General features: G+C 31.0%; 1 protein-coding gene across 1 annotated transcript; it reads left to right on the plus strand.

Annotated features, from left to right (window-relative positions):
• Positions 1-14,983: 14,983 nt before the first annotated feature.
• LOC120578175 (protein FIP1) lies at positions 14,984-16,421 on the plus strand. The gene is made up of 4 exons (XM_039830496.1): positions 14,984-15,139; positions 15,766-15,858; positions 16,034-16,096; positions 16,212-16,421. The coding sequence occupies exons 2-4, from the start codon at positions 15,766-15,768 to the stop codon at positions 16,323-16,325; spliced, it is 270 nt and encodes an 89-aa protein (XP_039686430.1). The 5' UTR covers positions 14,984-15,139; the 3' UTR covers positions 16,326-16,421.
• Positions 16,422-16,899: the final 478 nt, after the last annotated feature.

Raw genomic sequence — 16,899 nt, forward strand, 5'->3', positions numbered from 1 at the left:
TATAATTTATCTTCATTTGATTTTTTTAATCAACTAAATTTACATCAAATTAAAAGTAAATTCAACCTAAACATGTGTTTTAATTCACATAATGAAGTATATAATTGCTTAATAAATACTTTAGAGTTAATACATGTAGTAGTGAAAATAAAAAATCAAGCTGAATAAATAATAAAAATATTTAATTAATTTAATACACTTTTAATAGTGCACTTATATATAGCTATATAAAAATAAAGTTCAATAATTATTTAATTTTTAATTGTAAACAAAACTCAATAAGTAATAGTAAAATGGAATGTGTGTATATATAGTTTTTATGGTAGTTGGCTTTTGATAATATTTCATTGTTAATATAAAAATGACAAATAATTTTTGTGGTAGTCGTTTTTTGCTAACATTTTTTTATTTTTTTTACACCTAATATAACAATTTTTTTTTTGTTGGATAAACCAGGAGAAAGGTCAAACATCAAGAGTAGCACCGACATCCCAACTAAATTTGCATCCCAATGAACCTCCATCCTACACCGCCAATCTCAAAATATTATTAAAAAAGGTGGAAAGTATATTCAAAGAGGGGTGACTAGACTAAAACCCTCAAAACAAGAAAGAAAACGGAAAAGAAAACCAACATACTAGGGGAATATGTAAGTAGGCAGACCGCATATGTTCCGAAAGAAATCAAAGTTCAATTCTGGAGGTAAAGTCGTCAACCAAACTAATAGTCGAGTTTGTTAAAAAAATTAACGGTGGAAGAACTTATATTTAAATAAATATTTATTTTTTATTTTTTTTGGAAAATAAACATTTATCAATGTAGTCTTATGTTGGCTACCTCAACCTTGAATAGAGCTATTGAAAAAAATTATAATTTATATCATATCTGTTGTATTGTGAAAAAAGATAAACGTAATCTGTTACAATTTAAAATTAACAATTACCTATTCCATATATGTAAATTTAATCAAAATAATTTTAATCAAAATCAAATTTTTTAAAAATATTGTTTATAATCTATGCATATTAACGCAATAAAAAATCGGATACCTAAACACTAGTAGAAAAATAAATTTTGATATCAAAATTTTGATGTCAAACAAATATAATGTCATTTGATTTTTAGATGTATTTTTAAAATGTGTTTAAATTGTAGGAGAAAACAACTAAGGCAAAGATAAAAGGGCAATTTTAATTCAAATGAAATGACAAAGTAAAAGGGCAAATGGCAAAATCACTTTACCAATTTTTTGACTGAATCAATTGATTTTATTTTAAATATAAATAAATATATTACTTATACTTTATTGTTATTATTATTGAGGACTATAGTGACAAATGCATAACTTGTTACCAGAATAGTCAACACAATTCCCAAGACCATCCCTAAAGGTTTTAGCACATTTTGAATTGCAACAAGACTCATCACAATCAGCATCACATGATTGTTGATACCCAATTGTACACTGTCTGAAATGTTCAGTTGTATCTTTTGGAGGAGCACGATCGTAAAAACAGGTGCAAAGATTGTTGAAATAACATGAACCTTTTCCATCAGTGTAATTAGCTTTACAATTCACATCACATTCAATTCCATCACATGAACCCAGAAATATTGAGCATGTAGCTTCTACTCCGATTAATTGAACTGTGCTCCACAAGTTAGAAAGCAAAAATTTGTGAGGATTATGGTTTATAGTTTAATTAGCGAGTAAATCATCAAATTTGTGAGGACCAATCTGATAAACGTTTGACAAAAACATGAACCATTTTGAGTTATTAATAGAGTCAGAGACCAATTTAAAAATTTGGTGGTAAAAAGACAAAGACTAATTTGATGGTTTACTCTTTAATTAACTACCTTTATTTGTAAAAAAAAAAAAAAAAAAAAAAAAAAGGCGTAAAATTTGTGAAAGATAAAAATAAAAATTAGCATGACAAATGTGGAGAGACTTACCTGCAGCAATTAAAATCAGGATAAGAAAGAAACATGAAGAGTTTGAGATGTACCTCGCCATAGAAAGAAATGCTGTTAAAATGTTGTGTATATTCATTTTACATAATGTGATTATATATACACATATTGCAGTACAATTGAGATCCTATAATTAAGACAATTATAATTACAATAATTGCAGAATGAATATAATTGGTAAGAACTAATTCTGTTATCGGTACACATGTATTGACTATTGCTAGGCACATAAGTTCATAATTATTCTCTCAAAAAAAAAAAAGTTCATAATTATTAGAATCACAACTTTCTCTAACTGCCATTACAAATAGTTCTTTATCAAATTTCTTTTGGTTTGATACTTACGTGTTTTTTTTTTTTTTTTTTTTGTTACTGATGAATCAAAAGATGTGAACTTTATAAGGCTTTGAGATTATCCTAAAAGGTGAGAGATACTATGAACCTTTTTGTTCACAATATGAGATACTATGAACCTTTGGTCAAAAAGTACATTAATTAACATAATGAGATACTATGAACCTGCTTATTATCTTCACTTTGAGAGAGAAATTATTATGGTACTTGATATTTTTTTTAGAAATGACATTTGTATAATTATTTTGAAACAAATTTTGTGATAATATTTTATTTCATTTTCAATCGAGACAAAAACAATAGAAAAGAAAAACAAAAAGGATATTCCCTCAAAAAAAAAAAATGAGAGATAGTTATCATAAAAGTTGTTCTAAAATGTTTATACAAATACAAATATCTTTTTATTCCTTTCAATATGTGTTATTTCCCTTAAAAAACATGTGCTATTTATTCCTATGGAAAAAAAAAACGTGTGTCAATTTATTACATACAACACACTTTTAGTCAAATACTCATTCTGATCTTAATTATAAACAATTTTTCTTTGATCAATTTAATGCTAATGAAATCTTCTCTAGTAGCCTTTTGTCTTATTTTGTTACTTTGATTCCTAAAGTTAAGTCCTCTTTAGCCTTAACTGCGTTTCAGCCGATTTAATTGTTAGGTAGTTTGTATAAGTTGCTTTCGAAGGTGTTGGTTGGGAGGTTAGTCAAGGTTATGAATTCTATTATTGCTCCATCTCAATCGGCTTTTTTAAAAGGTCGGAATTTGGTGGATGGGGTGGTGATGATTAATAAAGTGGTTGATTTAGCCAAAAAGACGAATCGAGAGTGTTTAATTTTAAAGGTGGATTTCTGAGAAGGCGTATGATCCGGTGGATTGAAGCTTCTTTGAGTATATAATGTGAAAGGTGGTTTTTTTTAGAAGTCGGTGGCTTGGATGAAGTCTTGCGTGTGCGGTGGTAGTATGTCAATCTTAGTAAATGGAAGTATGACGGAGGAGATTAATGTCCAAAGAGGGTTAAACAAAGGTGATCTTTTGACTCCGTTCCTTTTTCTTTTAGTGGTGGAAGGTTTTAGTGGGTGATGTCTAATGCGGTGAATAGAAATCTTTTCAAAGGTTTCAAGGTTAAGAGAGAGGGAACAGTGATCTCGCATCTTCAATATGCCGATGATACACTTTGTATAGGGGCGACAACGGTGAATAATTTGTGGACTTTGAAGGCGGTGTCGAGAGGTTTTGAAATGGTGTCCGGGTTGAAAGTTAATTTCTTTAAGAATTGCTTTATTGGAGTGAATGTGTCGAAGGAGTTCATGGAGATGGCTTGCAATTTTTTAAATTGCAAAGAGGGTCATGTTCCTTTTATGTATTTTGGGTCTTCCGATGCGGGCAAATCCAAAAAAATTGCTACTTGGGAACCTTTGTTCGATAAACTTTAAAGAAGGCTCAATGCTTGGGGTAATTGATACATTAGTTTGGGAGGTTGCATTGTGCTTCTAAATTCAGTCTCAATATTTTACTGATCTTTTCTTAAGGCACCACGAAGGTGGTCAAATTGATTGTTAGAATGCAAAAAAATCTTTGGGGAAGGGGGGGGGGGGGGGGGGGGGGGGGGGGGGTAGAATTTGTGGAGGAGGGTGTGCCAACCAAAAGAGGAGGGAGGTTTAGGAGTGAGAGGTATCAAATTGGTGAATTTAAGTCTTCTAACAAAGTGGAGTTGGAGGCTTATTCAAGATGATCAAATGCTTTGGAAAATGGTTATTGTTGAGAAATATGGGGTTAGAGCTTCAAGGGTGGTGAATGTTGATCGAGATAGGTGGCCTTCGGTGGCATCCACCTGGTGGAATGATTTGATGTCCTTGGAGGGTACGGTGGGTTCAAATTGGTTTAATTCAGAGGTGACACGTAAAGTGGGTAATGGAATGACTACGAGTTTTTGGGAAGATCAGTGGGTGTCTCCAAACCCTTTTGTGAGATTTTCCCTTGACTTTACCCTTTATCTCTTCAAAAGGAGGCGAGGGTAGGGGATATTAGGGGTGGTGGCCAGAATGTGAGCGGATGGTCTATTTTTTAGCGTAGAAGGTTGTTTGGGTGGGAATTGGATCTTTTCAACAATATTTTGGGGATTTTTGACGGGTTTGTAGCATCGAAGGAGGGGGATTCATGGTTATGGAAGTCAGAGGGAAGTGGTGTTTTTGGGTAAAATTGTGTTATTTGTTACTTGAAAAGAGGTGTTTGATAGATGGCGGGGTGAGGGATGCGGAGAAAATAATGTTTAGGTAAATTTGGAAGAGTCCGGCTCCATCCAAGATGATCAAATGCTTTGGAGGGTGTGCCAACCAAAAGAGGAGGGAGGTTTAGGAGTGAGAGGTATCAAATTGGTGAATTTAAGTCTTCTAACAAAGTGGAGATGGAGGCTTATTCAAGATGATCAAATGCTTTGGAAAATGGTTATTGTTGAGAAATATGGGGTTAGAGCTTCAAGGGTGGTGAATGTTGATCGGGATAGGTGGCCTTCGGTGGCATCCACCTGGTGGAATGATTTGATGTCCTTGGAGGGTACGGTGGGTTCAAATTGGTTTAATTCAGAGGTGACACGTAAAGTGGATAATGGAATGACTACGAGTTTTTGGGAAGATCAGTGGGTGTCTCCAAACCCTTTTGTGAGATTTTCCCTTGCCTTTACCCTTTATCTCTTCAAAAGGAGGCGAGGGTAGGGGATATTAGGGGTGGTGGCCAGAATGTGAGCGGATGGTCTATTTTTTAGCGTAGAAGGTTGTTTGGGTGGGAATTGGATCTTTTCAACAATATTTTGGGGATTTTTGACGGGTTTGTAGCATCGAAGGAGGGGGATTCATGGTTATGGAAGTCGGAGGGAAGTGGTGTTTTTGGGTAAAATTGTGTTATTTGTTACTTGAAAAGAGGTGTTTGATAGATGGCGGGGTGAGGGATGCGGAGAAAATAATGTTTAGGTAAATTTGGAAGAGTCCGGCTCCATCCAAGATAATTGGTTTCTCTTTGTCTTTGCTTATTGATCGGATTCCAACTCGAGTGAATTTGGTGTATAGGAGAGTGTTGAATGAGGGGGCTTCAGTCAAGTAAACTATGCTTTATGTGGAGTTGATGTGGCTGAAGGTACTGATGTGGATTCAGATTAATTTTATCAATCCTCCAAAACTGTTTGTACATTGTGATTGTTGGTCTGCAGAGGCTCTACTTAGAAAGCTAAGACGAAGATTTTGGTTAATTTGGCATGCTGTAATTTGGATGATATGGAAGAAAATGAATGATTGTATTTTTAATAATATGGTCAAGAAGGTGGATGATCTGGTAGATAAAATAAAAGTGTTGTCGTGGCAGTGGAGTCTTAGTAGGTTGAAAATTTCGGCGTGTATATTATGAGTGGTGTTGTAATCCATACTTTGTTTGTTGAAGTAGTCTAGGGTGTATGGTTTAGTGTTTTGATTGTTTGGTGGTGATGTCAGTTGTGTCTTTTGGCAGGTTCTGCTGTTTGCACCTCATTTGTGGTCCTGTTGGTGCTTCAGTTTGGTCATGGTTTTGGTGGCTTTCTGGGTGTTTTTTCGATTCTGTTTTAGCTACTTTGCGCACCAGCCTTCTTTTCTGTTTTGGTGGTTTGTGATGTTGTTTTGTTGCTAAGTGCACAACCAGTTAGCGCCTTTGTTTGTTCTATTTCTAGTGCTCGGTTTCGGCTCATCTTGAGCTATTCCGGGTTGCGTTTATAATAATATTTTGATGATTCCAAAAAATAAAAAAGGTTTATAGGTCATGTACATCATTTTTTTTTAAACCTAGAAAGTGAAAAGTTGCTTATAATTAAAATCAAATGGAGTATGTATTTTTTTTTCTTCTTCTTAACCCTCTACTTTTCTAGTGGTCAGAAAATAAGTAAAGCTTGATAAAAAATTTTTTATATAAACTAGGATTTGAACACGAATTTTCTTAAATGATTTATTCTTAATTAAAATTCATTAACAACTTGAGTCAAATCATTTGATTTTTAATCAACTATGTTAGAATCAATTTGGCAGAGACAACATCTCACCATTGATATTTTCATGATAACAAAACAAATGAAATTTTGTTTATTGAATGACAAATGTTAATTATTAGAATAATATTTACTCATTTGTCTAGATTTAAACTTATAATTTCCAACTCCTTAGCTCTTAGCTCAAACCTGTTGATCTACCCATAAAAATAAAAATAAAAACAAATGAACAATTTGTCTACTAATTTTGTGTTTAATTAAGTTTATAAAAACTTAAATCGGTAATAGAGTACATTAATGACTACCTATCTTAAGCTAAAATGAATTAAAGTAGGTTAGAAATAATAATATGTAAGTATTATTCAGTTGAATAATCAAAAGAGACTATTATAAACAAATGACCAATTAATCAAGTATATTAATAGAGCAAGTCTTAATGCATAAGTGGAAATATAAATTAATTACAAATTATCTTGAGAATATGATTAAGTGTGAAAGTATCTCAATAAGTCAGAAAAAACGGTTAAGTAATATGCATAATAGCGATTGTGCTTCAATCAAATAATCACTAAGATATTCAAAAATATAAGTAAATATAAATATTAACAAGAATTTTGGGGCATTACAATGAACACTTAGCTAACTACTCAACAATCATGATATTTAAATACTCTTATTTTACAAATAATGATTTTTCTCATAAAACAACTTAATAAAATAATAATATATATTTTCCATTGTCAACTATCTGGCATGATTTCTCTCAAAATCTGAACTTCAATGCTCATTACCTGTAGTAACTGCAATTTTGCAATGGAAAACATTACTCACAAGCAAAATCCAAAAGCAATAAAGGGGTGAATTTTGAAAGCATGTAACAGTATAAAACAAGTGAAAACAACAAGTAGAATATCTAGTAAATACTATTTCAGTCACAACACAAATAATAAGAATCATCGAGATAGAATACCTAAATTCATATCGTCAAAATTAGAAAGTTACAAATCAACAAAATGTTATGAATGTTACAAATCAACAAATTCTATCTTGTTGGCGCAGGGTGATCCTTAGAAGCACCATCTTCATCACAGTTTAGAAATATCACATCGTATATACATCACATTGTACGTTGTACATAGATCCAACATTAGGAAATCCAACAATTCACATAATAGCAATAAATTGACATAAACATAATAGTAATGCAACAATTACACAAAATACCATACATTTCATATCAAATTAAAATTAATCAAGAACTTATTAATATTTCTAATTCATCTTTTATCGTCATGCTTCTAAATTTTCACATTAATTTATTTATCATTCAAATGACTACACTTGTATGTAGCTCAGGGTCGGCCCAATACATTTGTAGGCCTAAAGCGAATTAATTTTAAGACCTTTTAAATATGCTAATAGATAAACATAAACATTAAGAACGCTAAATTTATAATTTTATTTTAGACATGTCCGGCACTAAATATGAGTATCGCTCTTAGTCAAAGTTCAAACATTGATTTTTAAGGTTGTGATCTAACTTATTCCGTTACACTCAACCCCATTAGTGCAAAAACTATATCAAACAAAAATTTAATTAGTTTAATTAATAATTTACGTTAAAATAATATATTTCTAACAAATAACATCATATCCATAGAAATTTGAAGAAAAAAGAATTGAAGATACCAACCTATAACCAATAAAATGCCTACAACTCTCCATTTAACTATTGATTAAGCTAGGCACAATTTTTTTTAAAGAATCCCGACTTACGAAAATATATTTAAAGTCAAAAAGATTTGGGGGCCTAATATGAGGCCTAAACAATTTGGAGGCCTAATACCCTTACTTTAGTGGCAGCCCCTTGGGCTAGCGCTTACGTAGCTTGCACAAATTGAATTATGGAAAATACAATTTTCCATGTTCGTCACAATTATATTATATTCATAGTTTGAAATTCATTTTAACCCATACCTTATTTCAATGCTTTCACAGGCTAATACTAATCCACAAGAAATAATATTTTTTTTCCTTTGACTCCTTGTCCTCCTCCAATCGATACAACTCGATAATTTATGATTAAAGATAAAAAAAAATGTGAAAAGGTCAATTTCAAGACTGAGTCAGCTAAACTGACCCCAAATAAGAAAATAATTTGGTGGATAATATAGACAACGTTTACTCGATCATTTTGGTGTTGATTTAACTCAAATCAGACTTGCAGTGAGGAAGAACATAGCAAAAACATGAAATTCATCAATAGAAAAAATTGGGATTTTGAATTGATAAATATTTCAATGAGTATATGAAAATGACTAAATCAATAGTAGAAACATCATATGAAAATTTGGAATGAAAAGGAGATGGTTTGTTACACAACAATTTAACAAGAAGATTGATTTTCTTCTATTTTCTCTCACACAAAGCAGTGTTATTGTTGCTTTCATATATTTACCGTAGCTAACCCTTGTTATATTTATATAATAATAACTATGTCTATCTCTTTGCAGCATCAACATTTGAGTCTGGTCCATTATGCACCACTTAATTCATTTTTTGTTTTTATGAATTAACTCGGCCAACTATCTAATACATAAATTTATTGTATTCTACCCACTCAAAAATAAAATAATATCTATTACATATTCATAATAAAAATACTATTACTTTTAGAGACTAATTAAAATGATAAAATAAATAATATAATATTGACACTTTAAATTCACTAGTAATAAATCAAATGTATATGTATAAAATTGTCGCCACATAGCAAGCACATATATAATAAATTAATCACAATTTTATTAATATTCAAATTTATTATTTATAAAATAAATAATTAAAATAAGAAGTTGTTTAATTGTAATCAGAGCATAATTATATACACCTACTTATTATTAATCTAATTCACACAAAATTGTCACATTAATTATCACCACACATATACACGTTAAATCACTTAAAGTAAGACTTAGTGTTATATAACAATAACTTATGTTTTTTCAGAAAAAAATAAACAATAACTTATGTATAGATATATTGAAATTATAATATGTAAAATTTGGAGTGGGTGTCTTATCTTATGAAGTCCTTTACTTTGATTTGAGTCTTTTGATGTTTAGTTATACAATTGAGTGATTGGTTTAATATGTGTCACATGGTATCATTTGGATCCACAAACAACGCCTTTATATTTTGATAAAAAATAATATTTTTTGAGATATACCTATCTACTTACTGCTTGTATAGTCGAAATTTAAATCCCTTTGTATTTTTATCATAGATTAATTATATACATTTACGAGTTAGGTTAGTTACTTTGATTTTACCTTTGGATGTTGAGCATCTCACACTCTCACTAAGACGTAAATTCCATCATTTACTCTCCTTTCTTGATCTCTTTAACTCAATTAAAAAAATTGTATATTATATATCAAGCACCTTTGTCATATTTATCAGTAAACATCTCTACATAATTAAGCAAACAAAGACAACAAAAATTTCATAATATATATAATGTGCTTCTCTGTTATAGGGTTTTGGATTTTCTTGTATCGGTTAGATAACCCCATGAACTGATTTTTTTAATTTAATAAATATATATTCATCACTCAAAAAAAATTACATTTAACTTGTTTCTAATGTTATCAAAGAAATTGCAAGATCAGAGTGTAAATGAAAGTTTAAGAAAAATTGTAAGAATGACAATATTATAATGACCAAATAAAATGAAAGACTTGTACATAATAGAGAAATATGATTTTACACTAACTTGGGAAAAGCTTTACAATAACCATCAACGCAATTCATGATAAAGTTAAAAGGACCCGGATATTTTTCATAACAAACGGCGTCAGAAATACACTCCTCTGTCATGTAAAATAAGAATAAAAAAATATTACTAAAAATGAGTGAAATATTTTGTGTGTAAGATAAAAAGCAAATTAGAATAAGCTTACTTTCACCGTAGACTACAATAAGAAACACTGAAACAAAAAAGATCATATCATAAACAAACTTGAAAATGTCAGCCATTTTTTTCATCTTTCATGTAATAAATGTTAAATTGTTTTATCATTTTATATAGTAAAAAACCCTCATGTAATGTTACGTCATTTAAATAGTTCTTAAATTATTTTCGTTGCAATAAATTATTCATTATAATTAGAATAATTATTAGATATCACTAAAAATCATTTTTGTATCATGTTTATCCCTTTATCTCTTCAAATAGATCTTTTACATAAAAATATTGCTTCTAATTATAGTTTATTCTTTTTTTTTTTTAAATTGTAGTTTATTCTTGTTTACCAACCTTTCATTATTTTATGTTTATTATATAGCATTTAATTAATTAATTATATATATATAGTGAGAGGGAGAAACAAAATAACATTTTATTATGTTGGTTTTGGTATAACTAGATTAAAATATCCTGAACAAGGTTTCCTGTTCGAATCTTGTGCTTAAATATTATATAGTTAGAAGGGAATACCAAATTAAAGGTGGACTATGATATATTCAGGTTAGGATTAGTGAGGATGTTCAAAACTGAACCAACCCAGCTGAAAATCACATATCCTAATCAACTCAAACCGAAATTAACCACATAGAATACAAATGAATTTGGGTCTTTTTTTTTACTGGATTGTGCATTCCGGTTCGGTTTGCGGTTTTTATTTTAACAACCGAACCAAACCAAATTAAATGCAAACGTGATATATGTTTCTTATTTATGCATTATATGTTTCTTATTTTGATGTAATGCAACATGCTAATGGTAAAATTAGCAATTTATACATGATTGATACTTTTGTTTTGATATAATGCAACATGATAATGGTAACCGACGCATAATCTATTTATTATCCATAATTTGTTTCATTTTGTCTTTGTTTTTCTATCGATTTATAGAATGACAAAATTACGAGTTTGAATCTAATTTACTTTTTAGTAAATTCATTTAATATTAAACATGGAAAAAAAACAGTTACATTTTACATTATGAAAAAACTAAATGTATCAATGTACAACTATTATTAAAAGTATCAAATTACTACAATTCTCACATAGGAAATGAAACGTAAATACTAGAGGTGTCAAATGGGTTCACCTGACCCAACCCAACATGGCCCGATGGGTTAATGCGTATAATTGGGTTGGGTCAGCCTGGCTCGACTGATGTATGGACTATAAAATTTGAGCCCAGTCCGTCCCAAACATGGGTCAGTGGCCCAATGGGCCGGCCCGGTCCTTATTCCATTTTTTTTTAAGTGATGAAATGTATAACAAAAAACTACTCTTTTTTCACATACACACCAAAAGGATCAATAACACAAACAAACAACTCACAAAATAACTACCACATCATCAAATATTATCCACACAAAATATTTAGGGCATAAACATTCACCAAACTTTACAAAGTGCAATCTTAAATAATAAAATATGAGTCTGACAATTCAAAATATATTAACAAAAGAAATTATAATACATGAGAAGTGAGAACATGGTTCAAAATGACAATTTAAATTAGAGGTTTTTTTTTCATAAAAAGCAAAAAAACTCATTCCAAAATATTTTTTTAATTAAAATCTGTTTTTTTATTTATTTTAAATGGGCCGACCCGATGGACCAACATGTTTGTTTACATCGGGTTGGGCTAAAAAAACCTGAATGCTTTTTGGTTCTGAATTTTGAGGTTCGGCCCGACCCAAAAAATGGACTAATGGGCTGTCACGTTAGCCCGACCCATTTTTGACAGCTCTAGTAAACACTAGTAGTATTTCAGTTATGTATTTTCTCACAAAAAACCGAACCAACCGAATCCATGTAAACCACATTAGTTTGGTTTTGTTTTGTTTTTAAAAGCCAAATCAACTCCGTATTTTGATGTAACATGGATTGTTCCTGTGATGTCAACATATCATACACACCACAAACCGTATACCCACCAGTCTGATCCGGTAACCAAAGCCACCTGTCAAAAGAGGAATCGTGCAATTTAAAAGTATGTTTGGTTCCATCTTCAAGTTGAAACTTAAATCCGCTGAATTTTTTCTGTTGTATGATTTTGCAAAGGATATTGTTGTGTGTTGCTGATCTGCTAAGAAACATAATTCAACTATCAAGGAATTCCATATATTTACCACTCTTAACAGCTCGCTTGTCTTTGCTGACATAACTTAATCCATGTCTTTACTACTCTAATATTTTGCATATAAATCAAGACTGTACAGTTAAAAAGGTTAAAAAGAAAAGGAAAGTTTAAGATTTATCATAATAATGGCATTGCCATCTGCAATTTATTATATTAGATTCCTCACAATGCTCATAGACATGCAAAATCGAAAGTTACTGTCAACTTAGTAAAATACAAATTTCATTTTAATGTTTCAACTTAGATATTTTCATGTACGTGACTAATCAATGCTTAATTAGCATCGTTATATTTATTTTTTCAGTTTGAAATTTTTTTATAACATGATTTCTTTCACATTTCACTTTTTCATGTGATTTTGTTGTCTGATTGGAATAGATACTTAACCAATCTTGATTTTTATTTGGATTAATATATGTTTTAACCCTCTGTAATATTAATAGTTTCTGGTTTACTCTTGTAAAATTATTTTTTTAAATGTCAACCTTGTAATTTGAAGATTATTTCGTTTTGGACTTTCATGACAAAAAATTTAAAAAATAAAGGTTCTTTTGCACCATGTAATTTAAGCAAATTTTAGTTTACCACTGTCATATCATCGGTTTTGTATAGTCAAAGTTTATGAAGGTCCAAAACCAAAGAATCTTCGAATTACAAGGTTAAAATTTAAAAAAATAATTTTACAAGAGGTAAACTAGAAACTGTTAATATTACAGAGGAGTGATCATATATTAATTCTTTTTATTTTAACCATGAAAGAATACATAATAATAAAGTTGGTAAAGTTGATGCTTTATTTAAATTCATTAGTTCTTTTCTTACAAAAACTGCAAGTAACACTCCTCCTATCGGAAATTGTGTTATATTTATGTTTATAGTTCAAAAATAATGTCGAGTAACAAGAGAAAAAAAAATTAAAATTAGATCTAAACAATTATAAAAAATAAGGCATTTTAGATTTTTCACCTTTAAAATGTAACGTGGCCCTTCTATGTGTGTTATGCAATGGAAGAACGAGCTAGAACACACAAAGAAGGGAACACATCACTAATTTAAGAGTGAAAAGTCTAAAATACCACCAATTTTAAATTGTTTAGATTTATTATCAATGTATTTTTGTTTGTCCACTCTGTTATTTTTTAACTACAAATATAAATAGGACCATTTTCTAATAAGAGAGATACCTACTTTTTATTTTTGTAAGAATACAACAAATTGCTGCGAATTGAGCATCAAATTTCTTATTCTTTATTCTTGCATATTTAAAAAGAAAAGTGAAGATGGTGTAACCTTTTTTTCCAATAAAACAACAAAATCACATGGAAAAATGGAATGGAAATGAATCAGATGTTTCATAAAATCAATAAAAAAAAAACCGATGCAAATGAATCAAGGAAGAAGCCAGGAGCTCCATGTGATTCTCATCTGAAAGGTCGCATAAATGCCTCTGGTCTTCCTTTGACATAACACTAGTTAATTCCCTCCAAGTCTGAGGAAGAAGATGGTGTGATTGATGATGGTTTCATGAAAATGAGTAAGCGGAAATTCATGGCGGTTTGATGATTCTGGTTGAAGGAGATCTATGAACTATGAAGTAACAATAGTTGAAATATTTAGGCTGTAGCCAGAGTCAAAATTGTTAACCAAGTGTCTAGCCAATAGTTTTTAGGGGCATTGTGCATTGTAGAAGTTGAGGAACAAAATAGTAAGCCTGTATCTCTAATGAGAAATGCTAAGAGATCACCTTTCTCTCTATTGTTTTTTGCTTTAAAAATTGTGATTTCTTTCTTACTCCTCCTAAAACACCATTTTTCTCTCCACTCTTATCTTAGTCATCTCTAATCTTAGCTTGAAAAATAATTGCAGATAAGTATAAAAAAGAAAAAACAAGTGATGCATTTTACCTCTAATTCTTTCATTAAATTGTTTTTTTTTTTTTTTAGTACATTCTCTTTACATCTTGTTAATAATTTGAGCTATTCATCTATTTTTCACTTTCGTAAGAAAATTGATAATGGTTATTTGAGATTTTTCACTTAGTAACACACACGAACAGTTTGACAGACAAAACAAACACATAGACATAGTAGTAATGGAACTGCACTGCAGATGTATCATTCAACGAACTGATAATTTTCTGTCATCAGGTAAAGCATTTCCTAAGTTCACAATGTCATCCATTTCATTGATAGTTGAAAAATTATTTTGCATAGGAATGGCAACGAGTCAAGTTTAGCAAAGCTCGGACTTGATAAAATTAGGTTCCGCTCACTTAGAATATGTCATGTCAGGATAAACCTGGCAAGAATTTGAGCCTGTTTTCTCAACTTGAGCTCAAAACCCACTGAAGCTCAATGAACCAAACTTGAACTCAGTAAAACTTCGAGCCTTGTAGGTTAAATAACAATGAGCTAGGCTTGAATTGTATAGTTTAGACAAACCAAATATAGAATTTAAATAAAATAAAAAAAAAAAAAAAAAACTCCATACTAGCATAGCTCCTTAACAACTCTTGGTTTCTGTAAATATTTGTGGCTCCATCTTTGTCTACCTGGGGAAATAAATTGCTTATATTGCAGGTTGACCTTGCTCATCTACTAGCCGCTCGTGACCAAGAATTGCGTACAATTTCTGCCGAGGTAATTACTGTCCTGTTCTAGTTTTAAATGTTATTGCATACAGCTACAAGTACCTAGCACACTCTCCTAACTAGCTACAATACTTCCACATGAAGATAACTCTAGTAGGTAGGTTGGACAGTTAAGTGAGATGTAGAACCTAAGATAGGTCGAACAGTTAAGTGACGAAAGCTAAGTGAGTTATTTGAAGTTGATTAGTTCACGGCTTGTATTATATTTTTCCCATCCCAGCCTTCAAATGATGGCTAGTCTGGAAGTTTTGGAGGACACCATTGGTCATGAGATTCTAAGCATCGATTCCATTTGTGCAAATAGAGCAATTAGTTAAGTATTATGCTCTATAAATCTTATGGCCTTCATTTTTTTTTTCAGAACTCGTTTTACTTTAGTGGTGTTTTTCTGCTAAAATGTAATTGGACATTCTTCAAACATTATGATCAGTCGATATTGACATAATTATTCATCTGAGAAACTAGTATATTATTGAATTTACACTATAAATCAATAAATTAGTGATTTTAACAATATGTCTTACCCCCCACCAACTCATTTTTAAATGTCACCAGATATCATTCAAACCCAATTGCTCGAACTAAACGGATCCTTGCTTGAAATTTTTGTTACAGATGAACCAAGTACAATCTGAACTAAAGCTTGCAAGGTCCTTGATTGCTGAAAGGGACTCGGAGATCCAATGTGTCCGCACGACTAACAATCAGGTATCATGCAGGATTTACTAATACTAAAGGGGTAAAAAAATTAGTAAATATTTTGGAGATCAAAATCACACTTTATCAGTGTTATTGGAATTAAAAATACATTTAACCATACTAAAATTATACTACCTTCGACTATTAGATGCTCATAGTAGAATTCTGGTTATAATCATTACAGTATGTAGAAGAGAATGAAAGACTCAGAGCTATTTTAGGAGAATGGAGCACCCGAGCTGCCAAGGTACTATTCATAATTAAGTGTAATATGTGAATATCCATATCGTTAGAATAATATGTTGAGCTTTATAGTTGTTGAAATGTTCTGCTAAAACCTTTTATTAATGATGTTATGAAAGCTTGAGCGAGCATTGGAGGCCGAGCGGATGTCAAATATTGAATTGCAAAGAAAGATTCCAACAGTAAGAAGTCAAACACATATGTCGGTAGAAGCAACTGATCAAGGAGCATAATTCACTAACCAGGTAAATGGACAGAACCAGCGCTGTTGTGTGAAGATCCAATGTACCTTGTTCATGTAGAGCATTTCACCTTGTTCTCACTTTTATAAACATCAGTGAATTTGTATCCACAGAGCCATTGCTCATGTAGAGCATTTCACCTTGTTCTCACTTTTATAAACATGCAGTGAATTTGTATCCACAGAGCCATTGCTGTTTTGTGGAGATCCAATGTACATATATTAGCTCCAAACAGGGTTTTATTTTTGTGCTAAGAGAATTGACAATGATCAAGTTTGATTTTAAGCTGTGTCTTTTATGCTCAACATTTGCATTTTTCTTATCAAGTCTTTGGTTACAAAGAAGAAAGTTTCTATCTATAGCGCAAATTTCATCACTACCACCGTCATTACAAGACCATCAACACTATGAGGACCACCACAATCAAAAACCACCATCAATTTTAACGATGTGCTTGCAACTCTTCCTTGTTCTGTAAGCATCTTGCTGCACAACCATTTCTGTTCCTCCGCCTATCCACCATAAGCAACTGCATCGTTGCAGTGTAGACGTGTTTTTGTGGACC

Source organism: Medicago truncatula, chromosome 2, assembly GCF_003473485.1.
Source record: "Medicago truncatula cultivar Jemalong A17 chromosome 2, MtrunA17r5.0-ANR, whole genome shotgun sequence".
NCBI lineage: Eukaryota > Viridiplantae > Streptophyta > Magnoliopsida > Fabales > Fabaceae > Medicago > Medicago truncatula.